Below are 13,283 nucleotides of genomic sequence, written 5' to 3' on the forward strand. Positions count from 1 at the left end.
ATCATATATTATTATGTAGGGTATCTCAATATTATATTAAACATCTGGAAGAAAATTTAAACATAACTTATCATTCATAGTTTTTATTTGGTGACAAACATGGATACTTGACCGATTTTTTTTTCTTTTTTCATTAGCTTATTCAGTCTTATAAAGACACTATCAATTTAACATAATCATGACCACTATTTTTTTTTTTAAGATTTTATTTTTATTTATGTGACAGCCAGTGAGAGAGGGAACACAGGGGAGTGGGAGAGGAAGAAGCAGGCTCCCGGCGGAGGAGCACGATGTGGGACTCGATCCCAGAACGCCAGGATCACGCCCTGAGCCGAAGGTAGATGCTTAACGACTGCGCTACCCAGGCGCCCCATGACCACTATTTTTTGTGCGTAGAATGCAACTTTTTTTTAATTTAAATTCAATTAGCGAACATATAGTACATCACTAATTTTTGATGTAATGTTCAACGATTCATTAGTTGCGTATAACACCCAGTGCTCATCACATCATGTGCCACTATTAACACTGACAGGCAAAACTTCCATAAATTAGCTTCTCTCTTTACCTTTTTTTTTTTCTTTTTTTTGGTGGGGGTGGTTGTGTTTTCTTTCTTCAGGCATACACAGAAGTAGACAAAACAGTACAACAAACTCATTACTCTGTTTCACAAACCATCATCTCACCGTCCGTCTCATTTTATCCATACATCCATGCACTTCACTTCCCCTTTTTACTATTATTATTTGAAAGCACATCCTAGGATAATATCTATTTCATAAATACTATGTATCTGTAAAAAGTAAAGATGCTCCTATTTTAAATATTGCCATAATGCAATCATCATAATTTTTAAAACGAGAATTCCTTAATATCAGATATTCAGTGTTTGAATTTCTAATTACTTAATAAATATTGTTTTTTTTAAAGTTTATTTGAATCAGCGTGCAAATAAGGTTCACAGTGTGTGATTGTCTTTAGTTTTATCTAAATGACATAGGCATTTTAAAGATCAGAGCATTTAAGTTTTAGTACAGCAAGCCCACAGAAGTTAAATTGCATTGACCAGAGAGCTGATGAATTGAGTATTATCTGAGAAGGAGGGGAAAAAGCATAGCTGTTTCCCTCTCATGGAAGATAGGGACAGTGTAGCGGCTTAAGATAGCTGCTCCTTCACAGCCTCACAACAGCAGGTATTGTTACAGTTGACTTTTGGGGAGTGTCAGCATTGTTTCTTCTTGTGGGCCCCAAAGTATCAGGGTACAGGATGATGGTTAATGGGCCTCATCTAAAATTTTATCATGGGGCAGTATTGAGGAATCCAAAATTTTCTCTATCTTATTGCCATAAGGTAGACAAAAGAGGCAGTGTTGGTCAAGAGCAGACCTCTGAAACTACACTGGGGTTTTAACTCCAGTTTCTTTCTCTGCTAGCTTTTTGTAAAAATCTGTGGACAGTATCTCCTAGATTGTTGTGAGCATTAAATAGGATATTGTGTGTTATGATGAAAGAAAAATGGCACATTGTTTATGATCTTACTCAGAGTTTTTAACCTGTGAAAAGGAAATTTCTCTGTTGTGACTGACATTATTTTTCACTTGCTTAGTCAAGATTAAATTTAATTTGGAGGCCAAAAATAGAAGAAAATGTAAGTATTTTGGAATCAAGAGAGCTTACTGTATGTCACAAAATATTGTGTTAGAATCTTCCAGAGCCAGGGGTTTGGGGACCATGATGGCTGTGTCCAAAATTATGATCAGTGAGAAAGTGGAGCAAAAATGATATCACACTCAACAATCACACTACCAGTTTTCTGTAATAATCTTGGAATTCTTTCCGTGATCCTATATTCTGTAGGAAATGCTAAGGGATATCAGAGTGGACACCTCTTCTGTGAATAATTGGTTTTTCCATCTGTCCTCCCTTCATTTTTTTTCTAGTCTTCCTGTTTCTTTCCCTTCTTCCTTCTCTTCCCTTCCCTTCTCCTTTTCTCCTTTCTTACTGTTTCTTTCCCTTCATTCTTTTCCTCCTTGCCCTTCCCTTTTTCCTTTTCTTTTCCTTCTACCTTCTTTCCCTCCCTCCCTTCTTTCCTCCCTTCTTCCCTCCCTTACTTTCTACCTGTCTTCAGTTAGGAAATATTTATTCAGGGCATTCTGTATACAAGGCCCTATGTACTCTAGCTAATCACTTCAGATACAGTGATAAATAAAATATACTTTCTCTACTCATAAATGATGCAGTATAGTAAGGAAAACACAAACAAATAATCATAGAATACGATGAGTTAGTTTTAAAATAAATATAAGGAGTTATGAAAATACTTAGCAGTGGGCTTAATCTCATCTATGAGATAGGAAATGAGTCCCTAAGTAGAAATAATCAGAAAGGGAATTTTCTAAATAAAACAGCTAGAAGGAAAATATTGTCATTAAGGAAATTAAAGATGCTCTCTGTGATGGGAACAGAATATGAGAGTATAGTAAAGTAAGTTGAGGGAAGGCAGGCCAGATTATGTAAGGTTCTGTAAGCCATAACAAAGAGTTTGAATAAGCCCTAGGATCAAGGTTTTTCTGCTGAGAGCTTAGGACAGACTTTGGAGTGGGGTGTACTTCATTTTTTAGTTCTTCTTTTCTGGATATTTTTCCTTTGCTTTTCTTCTCCTTTCCTCTGGTGGATTAGAAGCCAGATTTAGGCCTGTGCCCTGCCCACTGGGGTTCAGTCAGTTGATGTTAACTTGAACTTTTCATTTGCAGTACTATGAACATACTTCTACTTAAAATAAGAATAATATTGTAATTGGGGTATTGAAAATGGTAAATAAACTTTATAATTACATGTAATCTTTAGTCACAAAAACATTTGAATTGGTTACTGGTCAAATCAAAATTAATATTTTCCATTCAGATTCCTGAATCTCTTAATGACATTAAGTCAAAGGTAGCAGCTGTTTTAACTTAACATTTGCTTAATATTCCTTTGGAGATAGCTTTTTATATTTCCCAAGGAACTAATTAAATTGACTTCTTGAGTAAGTCATAAGATTAGTACCATATGTGAAAATTTGCACATTATAATTAATTACAAGTGGTGACCTTCATCTTGAACTCATTTTTCACCGTAAGGGAAAAATCTTGAATTGGAATGTCCAAGAGCTAAAAAATACTTACTAATAGTACCTATTGAAAGTAAACTATTGAAAATTATCTGTTTTATGTAGCTAATCCAGAAGTTCAGATTCTAAATAGAGATGGGAGAAAATCATGTACAAAATTATGAATATAGCCTGGTAAGTAATCAGAGAGTATTTTTCATCTAGTTTACAGTGAAACAAGGTCTTTTTTACATTCTTACCCAGCTAACATTTCTGTATTTAGCATATACTGAGTACAAACTACACAACGTGTTGTGGTCTTTTGTCTCTTAGTCTCAATTCTAACATTTAACATAGTTTACCCAAGAATATGATTTTTATTTCCTAACACATACCTCTCTAAATTTCTCCTTAAAAATGTGTCATGTATAATACCTACAATAGAATTTAGCCAGTTTCTTAAGAGTTACTTAAGATTAGAAACAGCGTTAATTCTCCAGTCTCAAACTGAAAACTGCATTTAAAAATTTGTTAAGTTGCTTAAATAATTACCAGCCTTTAGTCAAAAATGTGCCCCATTCATTATAAGATGTGTTTCTTGATACAAAATTATAGCAAACATTTATAATCTTTTACTCTGGTGTCAAGCATTATTCTAAGTACTTGAAACATCTTAACTCATTTTGTTGCTCTTATCAAAACTATGAAGTAAATGTAGATTATCTATATATTACAGATGATTATCCTGAGGCACAGAAATATTAAATAATTTATTTAGATTTACAGAGCTACTAAGTGGCAGCACCAGACCAGCCAGTCAGTCTCCAGGGTCTGTGTTCTTACCACTACACTTTACTGAACCACCTAAGAGTGGTTTTCACTTTTGGGTATGCATTAGAGTTACCCATGGAGCCTTTTCAAGACAGTGTTGTTCAACCTCAGTCTCGGCCTGGAGAATTTGAAAATTTGAGGGTGGTTTCAGGCATCTCAATTTTTTAGAAAAGGTTGCTATAACCACTATGATAGACTGTCTTTGATTGCCTATAGAAGTGTCATTAACTCAAAAGAAAAGATGTCTTGATTTTTTACCCAGTATAATTTTAAAGCATCCATTATCTGATACCTTTGAAACTGAATTAAGTTAAATGGCTTGGATGTATTGAGTTTATTTGAATTTATTTTTTTCACTGATGTCTCTAAAATGAGAAATAAATAGCAACTGAAAAATGAATATTTAGCTATGAATCCATTACAAATTTAATCATAAAATTTTTATTTTGCATGCTATCATTAGAATGACTTTAATTTTACTAGTATCTAATTAGTAAATGGAGTATTGTGTACAAATTTTCTATCGTGTACAAATAAGAAATTGCTTATTCCATGTTGATATTACAGTAAATGTGTAAGGAACTCTTCAGATATAGAATTAACTGTTTTAGTTATTTCTTTATAAGATTTTCTTTCTTTCTTTTCTTTTCTTTTTTTTTTTTTTTAGTGTTTGTCTTCAGTGCTTCCATAAGTGGTTGTTAAAATTGGGTAAAATGTAGCATTGTGAAATACACAGATCTTAACTGTATATATAGTTCAATGCATTTTTATATGTTGTACACCCATGTAACCACTGCCTCAAACAAAATACTGCAACTTTCATCACCCCAGAAAGTTCCCTTATGCTACTTATCCACCAGTTTCCAAACACAGCCATTGTTTTGACTTCCATAACACTACTTTGGTTTTGCTGGTACTTAAACTTCATATATATAAAATCGTACAATGTGTACTCTTTTTTTTTTTTTTTAAGCTTTTATCTGTTTATTTGAGAGAGAGCATGCGCACGAGGGGGAGGTAAGGGCAGAGGGGGAGGGAGAAGCAGACTCCCACCCTGAGCAGGGAGCCTGATGCGGGGCTGGATCCCAGGACTCTGGGAACATGACCTGAGCCTAAGGTAGATGCCTAACTGACTGAGCCACCCAGGCGACCCAACATGTACTCTTTTATGTCTAACTTCTCAACAAAATATGTTGTGATTTCCATCCATGTTTGTTGAATATCTTTGTATAGTTAGTTCATTCTTTGAAATTGATAAGTAATATTCGGTTGTATAAATACCACAATTTGTTTATTCAGTCTCCAGTTGGGTTGTTCCAGTTTGGGGCTATTATGAATAACGATGTGTTATTTATATTCTAAATATTTGGAGGACTTCTAAATATCTTATTGACTTCTAATTTATTCTGTCATGGAGAGGGAAAATACTGTGTCAGATTTCATGCTTTTGAAATTTACTGAGAATTAAGCCCAGCACATGATCTATCTTCATGAATGTTCCAAGTATATAACACCTAGAAGGAATCTGAATTCTGCAGCTGTTAGATATAGTGTTCTAAAATGTCTATTTAGTCAGGGTAGTTGATGGTATTCCTAAAATCTTCTGTAGCTTTACTGTTTTTTATATTTTGGTCTAGTTCTTCCAGTTACTGAGAAAGGGGTATTAAAGTCTCCCAACTATGATTCTGGATTTATTTCTACTTTAGATCTGTAAGTTTTGATTCATGTAATTTGTACCTTTGTTATTAGATACATACACATTTGTGATTGGTATTCCTTCCTAATGTTAGCCCCTTTTGTCATTATGAATTTTCCCTCATATCTGTTGTATAATTTCTTGTTTTGAAATTGATAATTGATTTCATCTTATATTACTATAGCTATTCTTTTTTGTGCTTACCATTTGCATGGTGTATCTTTTCTTTTACTTTGAACTAGTATTTGTGTCTAAAATATAACTCTTGTAGACATACATAGCAAAATGTAGACATTTTGCTTTTTGCTTATTTTTATTTATTTATTTTTTAAGATTTTATTTATTTTTTGTCAGAGTGAGAGACAGGGAGCACACAAGCTGAGGGAGCGGCAGGCAGAGGGAAAAGCAGTCTCCTTGCTGAGCAAGGAGCCCTATCCGGGACTTGATCCCAAAACCCTGAGATCATGACCTGAGCCGAAGGCAGATGCTTAACTGACTGAGCCACCCAGGCGCCCTGGATTTTGCTTTTAAATTCACTCTGACAATTTTTGCCTTTTAGTTGGAATATTTAGTCCATGTAATGTAATAACTGATACAGTTAGGTTTAGGTCTACCATTTTCTTATATGTTTCATCTTTGTTTTGTTCCTCTGTTCCTCCTTTTTGTGGGAGACAGGCAGCCTTCTTTAGCATTAAAAGAATATAACTTAATGTTTAATTTTAATTCTGTTGGCTTTGCATTATTTTTTGCTTTGGGGAATATATTATACATCCTTAATTTATCATAATCTAGTTAGAGCTAATAGGGTTCCAGGCACACAGAATATAAGAACTTTGCAAGTATAATTTCACTTACTACCCCTGTCCTTTGTGCAGTTGATGTCATATATTTTATATCTATATACAATATAAAACACACTTTAAAATATTTATTTATTTATTTATTTATTTATTTATTTATTTATTTATGTATGTTTTGACTTTTTATTTAAATTCCAGTTAACCTGTAGTGTAATATTAGTTTCAGGAGTAGAATTTAGTGATTTGTCACTTATATATAACACCCAGTGCTTATCACAGCAAGTGCCCTCCTTAATACCCATCACCCACTTAGCTCATTACCCCTCTGACCTCCCCTCCAATAACCCTCAGTTTGTTCTGTGTAATTAAGAGGCTCTTATGAGTTGGGTCCCTCTTTTTTTCTCCCTATGTTCATTTGTTTTGTTTCTTAAATTCCACATGAGTGAAATCATATGCTTACAATGCTATTTTTAAAAAATTTTAAGTTATCTTTCAAAGAAATGAGAATTTTTTCAAAGATCCTTTTTTGCCGTTTACCTACATGGTGCTTATCATTTTTCCTATAAATCACAGTTTCTATCTGGTGTCAATTCAAGAGTGCAGTTATGCTGGCAACAGATTCTAAGCTTTCTCTTATCCAAAAATGTCTATATCATCTTCATTTTTGAAGGACATTTTTGCTTTGTATCATTGACTTCTGGATTCTGTTGGCACTTAAAAGATGTTATTTACTGTCACCTGGCTCTGCACTGCTTCTGATGCGAAGTTACATCCATCATTTGTGGTATTCTTTTTTTGTAGTGTCTTTTTCCCCCTCTCACTGCTTTCAAGGATTTTGTGTTTGTCTTTGTTTCTCAACAGTTTGATCCTAATATACGTAGCTATGGATTTCTTTGTATTTATCCTGCTTGGGGTTCACTGACCTCCTTGGATCTATAAAATTTTTTCATTTATCCAAATTGCCTAATTGTCATCCATAATTTTTTCCAAAATTTTTTTTTTCCTCTTCACTTTTATATGTTTTATCTGGGACTCCAATTACATATATGTTGGGTTGCTTGTTGTGCCATACGCCACGGGGATTTTTTTTAATCTTCATTTTTCTCTCTTTTGTTCAGATTGGGTAATTTCTACTGATCAGTCTTCAAGTTTGCTGACCCTTTCTTTTGCCATCTCTGATTTGCTGTTAAGCCTACCCAGGGAATTTTTCATTGCAGATACTGTATTTTTTAGTTGTAGAATTTCTCTTTGGTTCTTTTTTATAATTTCCCTTCTCTGTTTAGATTCCTCTTCTCTTCTCTCATTAGAATCATCTTTCCTTTAAGTCCTTAAATATTTATAAAAACTTATTTAAAAAGTAATTTTTTTTTCAAATTCCAACATCTGAATCATATTGAGGTTGGTTTTTACTGACTACTTTTTCTCTTGATCATGACTCACATTTTCCCTTTTATTGCTTGAATGATAACTTTTGATTATTTAGTGTACATTGTGGGTGATATGTTGAAGAAACTAGATTCTGTTGTCTTCTGAAAAGTGTTGGTGTTTGTTCTGCAACTATTTAAGTTACTGACAGATCACACTGAGCTTGTAAAGGCTGTTTTATACTTCCTTAGAGAGAAACTGTTTAAATTTTGCCCCTTAATCCTAGGTCAGCTTCCTTAGTTCTAGGAAGTAATTTTTCCCTTACCCTAAGATGTAGCCCTCCTCTAATTTTCATTTAAAGCCCAAAGTGTTTATTAAGCCATCTAATTATATAGAATTCAAACTCCAAATTCCATTTACTCTGCAGTTAGGTAGTGACTAAAATCTCTGTTTAGCTCATTTAACATTTTAGCAGTCTTTTTCCTCTAGGCTTCCACATATGGAATTTTCTGGGATTTTCTCCTTCAATTTCCAGTTGTTTTGGAAGCAAGGAACTCTGTTCTGATTATTCAAGCTAATAAGAGTGCAACTTATATAATGTAATTTTGTGTGATATAAATATAAATAATAAAAATTATAAAAATATTTTTTAAAAAGAGTACAGCTTATTGCTTGAGTTTTTGCCACTCCCCTTTAATGCAGGGAACTGCCCTTTGGGTAAAAGCTATTTAAATATGGATCTCTTTTTTCAAATTTAAATCATTCCAGTGTCTGCCTGTTTTTGTTTGCTCTTCCCTGTCCATTTTAAATAGTTGATTTCTGTTTTTTGTTCAGAGTTATAGTTATATATGGGTGGGTTAGTCCAGTACAAACTCCTTCATCATTATCAGACTTGGAACACCAGCTCTTTGTTTTTTGTAAAATTTACTTCAGATGGCTAGTTCATTTCTGATTATTAGTTCTATTTTATCTTTATCCTCATTAGTTCTATTTTATCTTTATTCCCAGATATGAAGAGAAGGCTACTAAAGATTTGGAACGATATAATAGGCAAATCAAGAGAGCCATTGAACAAGAGTCACAAATATCATTTAAGGATGGCAGAAAAAAGATAAAGCCCACCAGTGCATGGAACTTGGCACAGAAGCACAAACTGAAAACTTCATTATCTAATCAGCCAAAACTTGATGAGCTCTTTCAGTCCCAAATTGAGAAAAAGAACCAAAACGTTAAAATAGTTCAGATACCCTTTTCTATGGAAAACTTAAAAAGAAATTTTGAGAAATGTAAATTTGACTTAGAAGAGAAGGAAGAACTTTGCTTGCTCCACAATCTCAAGTTTCCTGATGCGTGGCTAATTACATCCAAAACAGAGGTAATGTTATTAAATCCTTACAGAGTGGAAGAAGCTCTCCTATTTAAAAGACTTATTGAGAATCATAACCTTCCTGCAGAGCCACTGGAAAACCCAATTATATTAACAGAGAGGTATGGTGAAATAATATAATTCTTTTTTTAACTCTCAAAACATTTATCAGTCCATACTAGATTAGAAATTGAAAGTAAAAAGTTAGAAGTGTTTTCTGATAGGGAAAAGTTTATTTAAAGAAATCTTTTTTAAAACTTGATTTTCTAATATTTAATGGAACTGTTTTCAGATAATTTTAGAATATTCTGGATAGTTCTGCAGTCAGTAAATATCAACCTCAATTCTGTACATTAGTGACTTGCCTAGGATAATTTTGAAGTTAGGTTGCCATGACTCTCTGTCATTGTACACTCTAACATTTCAGACATACACCAAAATAGAATTATACAATGAATGCCTTTATCAACCATTATCAAGATTATGCCACATTTGTCTATTTGTCCTTTCAAATATATGTATGTATAGTATGTATATATACACATACACATATTTTCTTTTTCTCTCCTAAAGTTTTTTAGACAATTCCTACTCATCTTTCAGTTTCTGTCTTAAAAATGACTTACCTAACCACAGTGACCTTTTCGTATCTTTCTCAATATTAATTCCTTGGAAATATTCCTCATTGTCTCAGAATGTCTTTTTTATAGTTATTAAGTTTAATTTGTATCTAAATAAGGTCCAGCTATTACATTTGATCTGTTTCTTAAATCTCTTCTAAATATCACACCATTAACTTGCTGCTGATACTAAGTCACTTGTTTGTTAGAATATCCTGTTGTCTCATTTTGTCCCTTTGCTTCCTCATGGTGGTGTTCAACTTATTTTTTTCCTCTCCCATGTTTAAACAGAAGTTAGGGGGATTGAATAGATTTAGATTCTGCTTTCTATTTAATAGGTTGTGCTATGTGCTTCATATTTCATCACATCAAAAGGTACTTATCACTGGGTTCAGCCACTGACAGCCCGCTCTCATACCTTAAAATTCCTTGTCAGCCTTTCCGTCTAACGGTTTCATCCATTAATGAGTATTGCCTGAACTGATTTTATTATAGATTGCAAAATGGGATATTTCCCTTTAATATCCTACATGAGCAAATTGTTTTCTGTAAAAATGAATAGCTGACAACTAACCAATTAACATTTCCCTTTTTTATATTTAATATTTGTTTTTTTGGTCTGACAGAGGAGAGAATCATATGTATGATAAAGGAGGTAAAAACCTGAAATTAGAAAGATATCGAGGGTTTGTTCTCTAGGACACATCACTAGATAGCTCTGTTCCCAAACTCCCAAGAATAAATAAAAAATCTTTTATACAATATATTAAAACTTGTGTTAAAAAGCCCTGCTACCAAATTATGATTAGAATTGCTTTGAACCTGCAGATCATTTTGGGGAGAATTGCCATCTTGACAATACTGCATCTTCCAATCCATGAACAATGGTCTCCATTGATTTAAGTCTTCTTTAGTTTTTCTCAGCAATATTTTGTAGTTTTCAGTATAAAGGTATTGTTTGAAAAATTGTTCCTAAGTATTTTGTTTTTTGATGCGAATATAAATGGGGTTATTTTTTTGAATTTCACCTTCTAATTATCTGGTCTTCATATATATATATATAAAATACAATATAATTTTGTCTTTTGAAAAAAAAAAAAAGTTCTGCTACCAGAAGGAAAAAATAGGACCAGGACACAGGAAAACATTTGTCAGAGCTGTCTTTTTAATTAAGGCAACAGTAATCACATTCACCTAAATCCAGCATTTTTCTTAGCATAGTATTCTCTTAAGATTGACTTAGCAAACTGTCAACGAATTAGAAAAAGAATTAATACAGATTTGGGCTGTATTAAACAGTTCAGAGATCTGATAGTACTTTCTCTTTCTTCCTTTAAAAAGAGCTAGGGTGTATCTGAAATTTTAAACTTGATTACTTTTCTCAATGGTATTTGTGAACTTTCATTTATATCTTAAAAATCAATCATTTTGTGCTTGTACAAATTAAACGTTTTTAAAGATGTTTTCCTTTAGTGATATTCTGTTATTCAAAAACAAATACATTAAAAACTAAAAATACATTAAAACTAAAGCCTGAAAATAAAGCTTTCTTATTTGAACATGGACAGCAACAAAGCTGAATTCAAAGTTGTTTTCACCCTTCTTTTGAAATGTGACATGCCCACCACAATTATTATAAGTTTTTCAAAACTGAGTCAAAGACAGGGTAATTATGGGTTGGGTTCAGTTTTCTCACTACAGTTCTAATGCAGATGGTGTAGTTTGTCTCTGAATGGAGTAATTTAGATCTCTATAAAATGCAAAGTAAGAACTCAGTAATAACAACAATGGCTAATGTTTGTTGAGGACTTACCATATGATAGGAACTTTACTAAACCCTTTGATCTTCACAACAACCTTATGATAGAATAATAATATAATAATGGCATTATTTATAAATAAAGTTTTCATTTGTATTATATAGAGAGACCAGTTTTTGATTTCACATTTAGTTTGTAGTGTTCTAAGAGATAAAAACTGTCTTTTATGTCCATTCTTCCTCCTTTCTGTATATTGTATAGGTCTTCTAAAAGATATTAACGGAAATGTAGAAAAGTAAATTTTCTCACAGGGCTACTACTTATATCTTTGTATTGTTGTTACTGATCATTTTTAAAGGGCCCTTGCATTAACATTTTTCCATAAATCCTCTTATTTCATTTTACATATTTAATAAGTTAAAGGACCATAATTTCTTTTTCAGTCTTTTTAATGGATCTCATTATTTAGAGATTTTATGTAAAATGACCACAGATGATCAGAGATATAGTGGATCAACTTACCTGTCTGATCCTCGTCTTACAGCAAATGGTTTCAAGATAAAATGGATACCAGGTATGATGATGTGGTTTATTTACTATTTCCTGAATTAGAAAGATAAGTTTTGTTCCAGAAGTTACATTTGGGTTTCATAATGTACATATCAGGGTATAGTTGTGTCTCATCAAAAGTACAATGTCAGCTATGTAAAAACAGTCATATTTCAAAAAGGTCATCTCTGAAAATAGCAAGTTTGGCATCCCTTTCAGTCTGTTACCTTGCATTTGTGTTTTCATAGCTAATCGAGTAGTTTCATTGTAATTTTTGACATCTTTTGTCACAAAATGCAAGCTGCCTAGTTTGTTTAAATTATTTAATACTCCTTTAGATGATAAAAGAAATAAATGTGTAGTATGTTGGAAAGGTCTGACAAAAATGGACATCTCTTTTCCTGTTTTGCCAATTAGATTTGTAACATCAGCAGTCTTACTATTTGGAGAGGGAATGATTTGATTCCATTGCTTTGCTACAAAAAAGACTGTGATAGCACTATTTTTTTTGTATGGCAATTCACTGGGTGGAGAGAAAAGTAAATCCTCTGGAAAGGAGACTTCTGTTTTCCTGCTTGTTCTCTCTTTGTTCTTTCATAACTTTCATACTTAACTGTTTTCTGCCCTAATTGCCTAGGCTGGTCTTGTCCTATTACTTTCCCTTCGTCTGGTATCAAGGGTACCATGAAGAGTGATTCCACTGTCCCCTCTCCTGCCTGCTCCTAAACTTGTCATGACCAAGATGTAGAAAAACAAAGTTCAACCAAAACAGTGTTGAAGATTTTTATAGGAATGTTTTACTGAGACATAAAAAGAAAACGAGTAAAAACTGTTGTACAAAATTATGATATTAAGTATATACAGAAAATGTTTTAGTGCTCCAAACTTTAATTTTACTCACTTTTGCAGTTTTAGGAACACCTACCCTAAACTTTGTACCTTCTACCTCAATCTTGGATATTTAGATTTAGAGTGGCCTTAATGTTTTCTTATTGTAACAACTAATAATTATTGAATAATTATAATGTACAGGGCACTGTTCTAAATATTAAATGTATTAATTTATTTAATCTTCCTAGTAGCCCTATGAAGTAGATTCTGTTACTGTCTCCATTTTATAGATGGAAAAATCAAGGCACAGTGAAGTTTGCTTAAGGGTACCAGTTAGTAGGAGAACCAGGATTTGAACCCAAGTGCCTTTACAG

The 13,283-nt window shown here is 32.9% G+C and overlaps 1 protein-coding gene across 13 annotated transcripts in view; it reads left to right on the plus strand.

Annotated features, from left to right (window-relative positions):
* The window catches only part of PMS1 (PMS1 homolog 1, mismatch repair system component), an 87,896-nt gene that overhangs the window by 67,824 nt on the left and 6,789 nt on the right, over positions 1 to 13,283 (plus strand). For all 13 annotated transcript variants that reach the window (XM_045806314.2, XM_045806313.2, XM_045806312.2 and 10 more), the window contains 2 exons: positions 8,792 to 9,271; positions 11,973 to 12,103. In XM_045806314.2, the coding sequence (XP_045662270.1) occupies positions 8,792 to 9,271; positions 11,973 to 12,103 (611 nt within the window). The remainder of the gene's footprint in view (positions 1 to 8,791; positions 9,272 to 11,972; positions 12,104 to 13,283) is intronic.

Source organism: Ursus americanus, chromosome 1 (assembly GCF_024610735.1).
Source record: "Ursus americanus isolate L20-20 chromosome 1, mUrsAme1.1.p, whole genome shotgun sequence".
NCBI lineage: Eukaryota > Metazoa > Chordata > Mammalia > Carnivora > Ursidae > Ursus > Ursus americanus.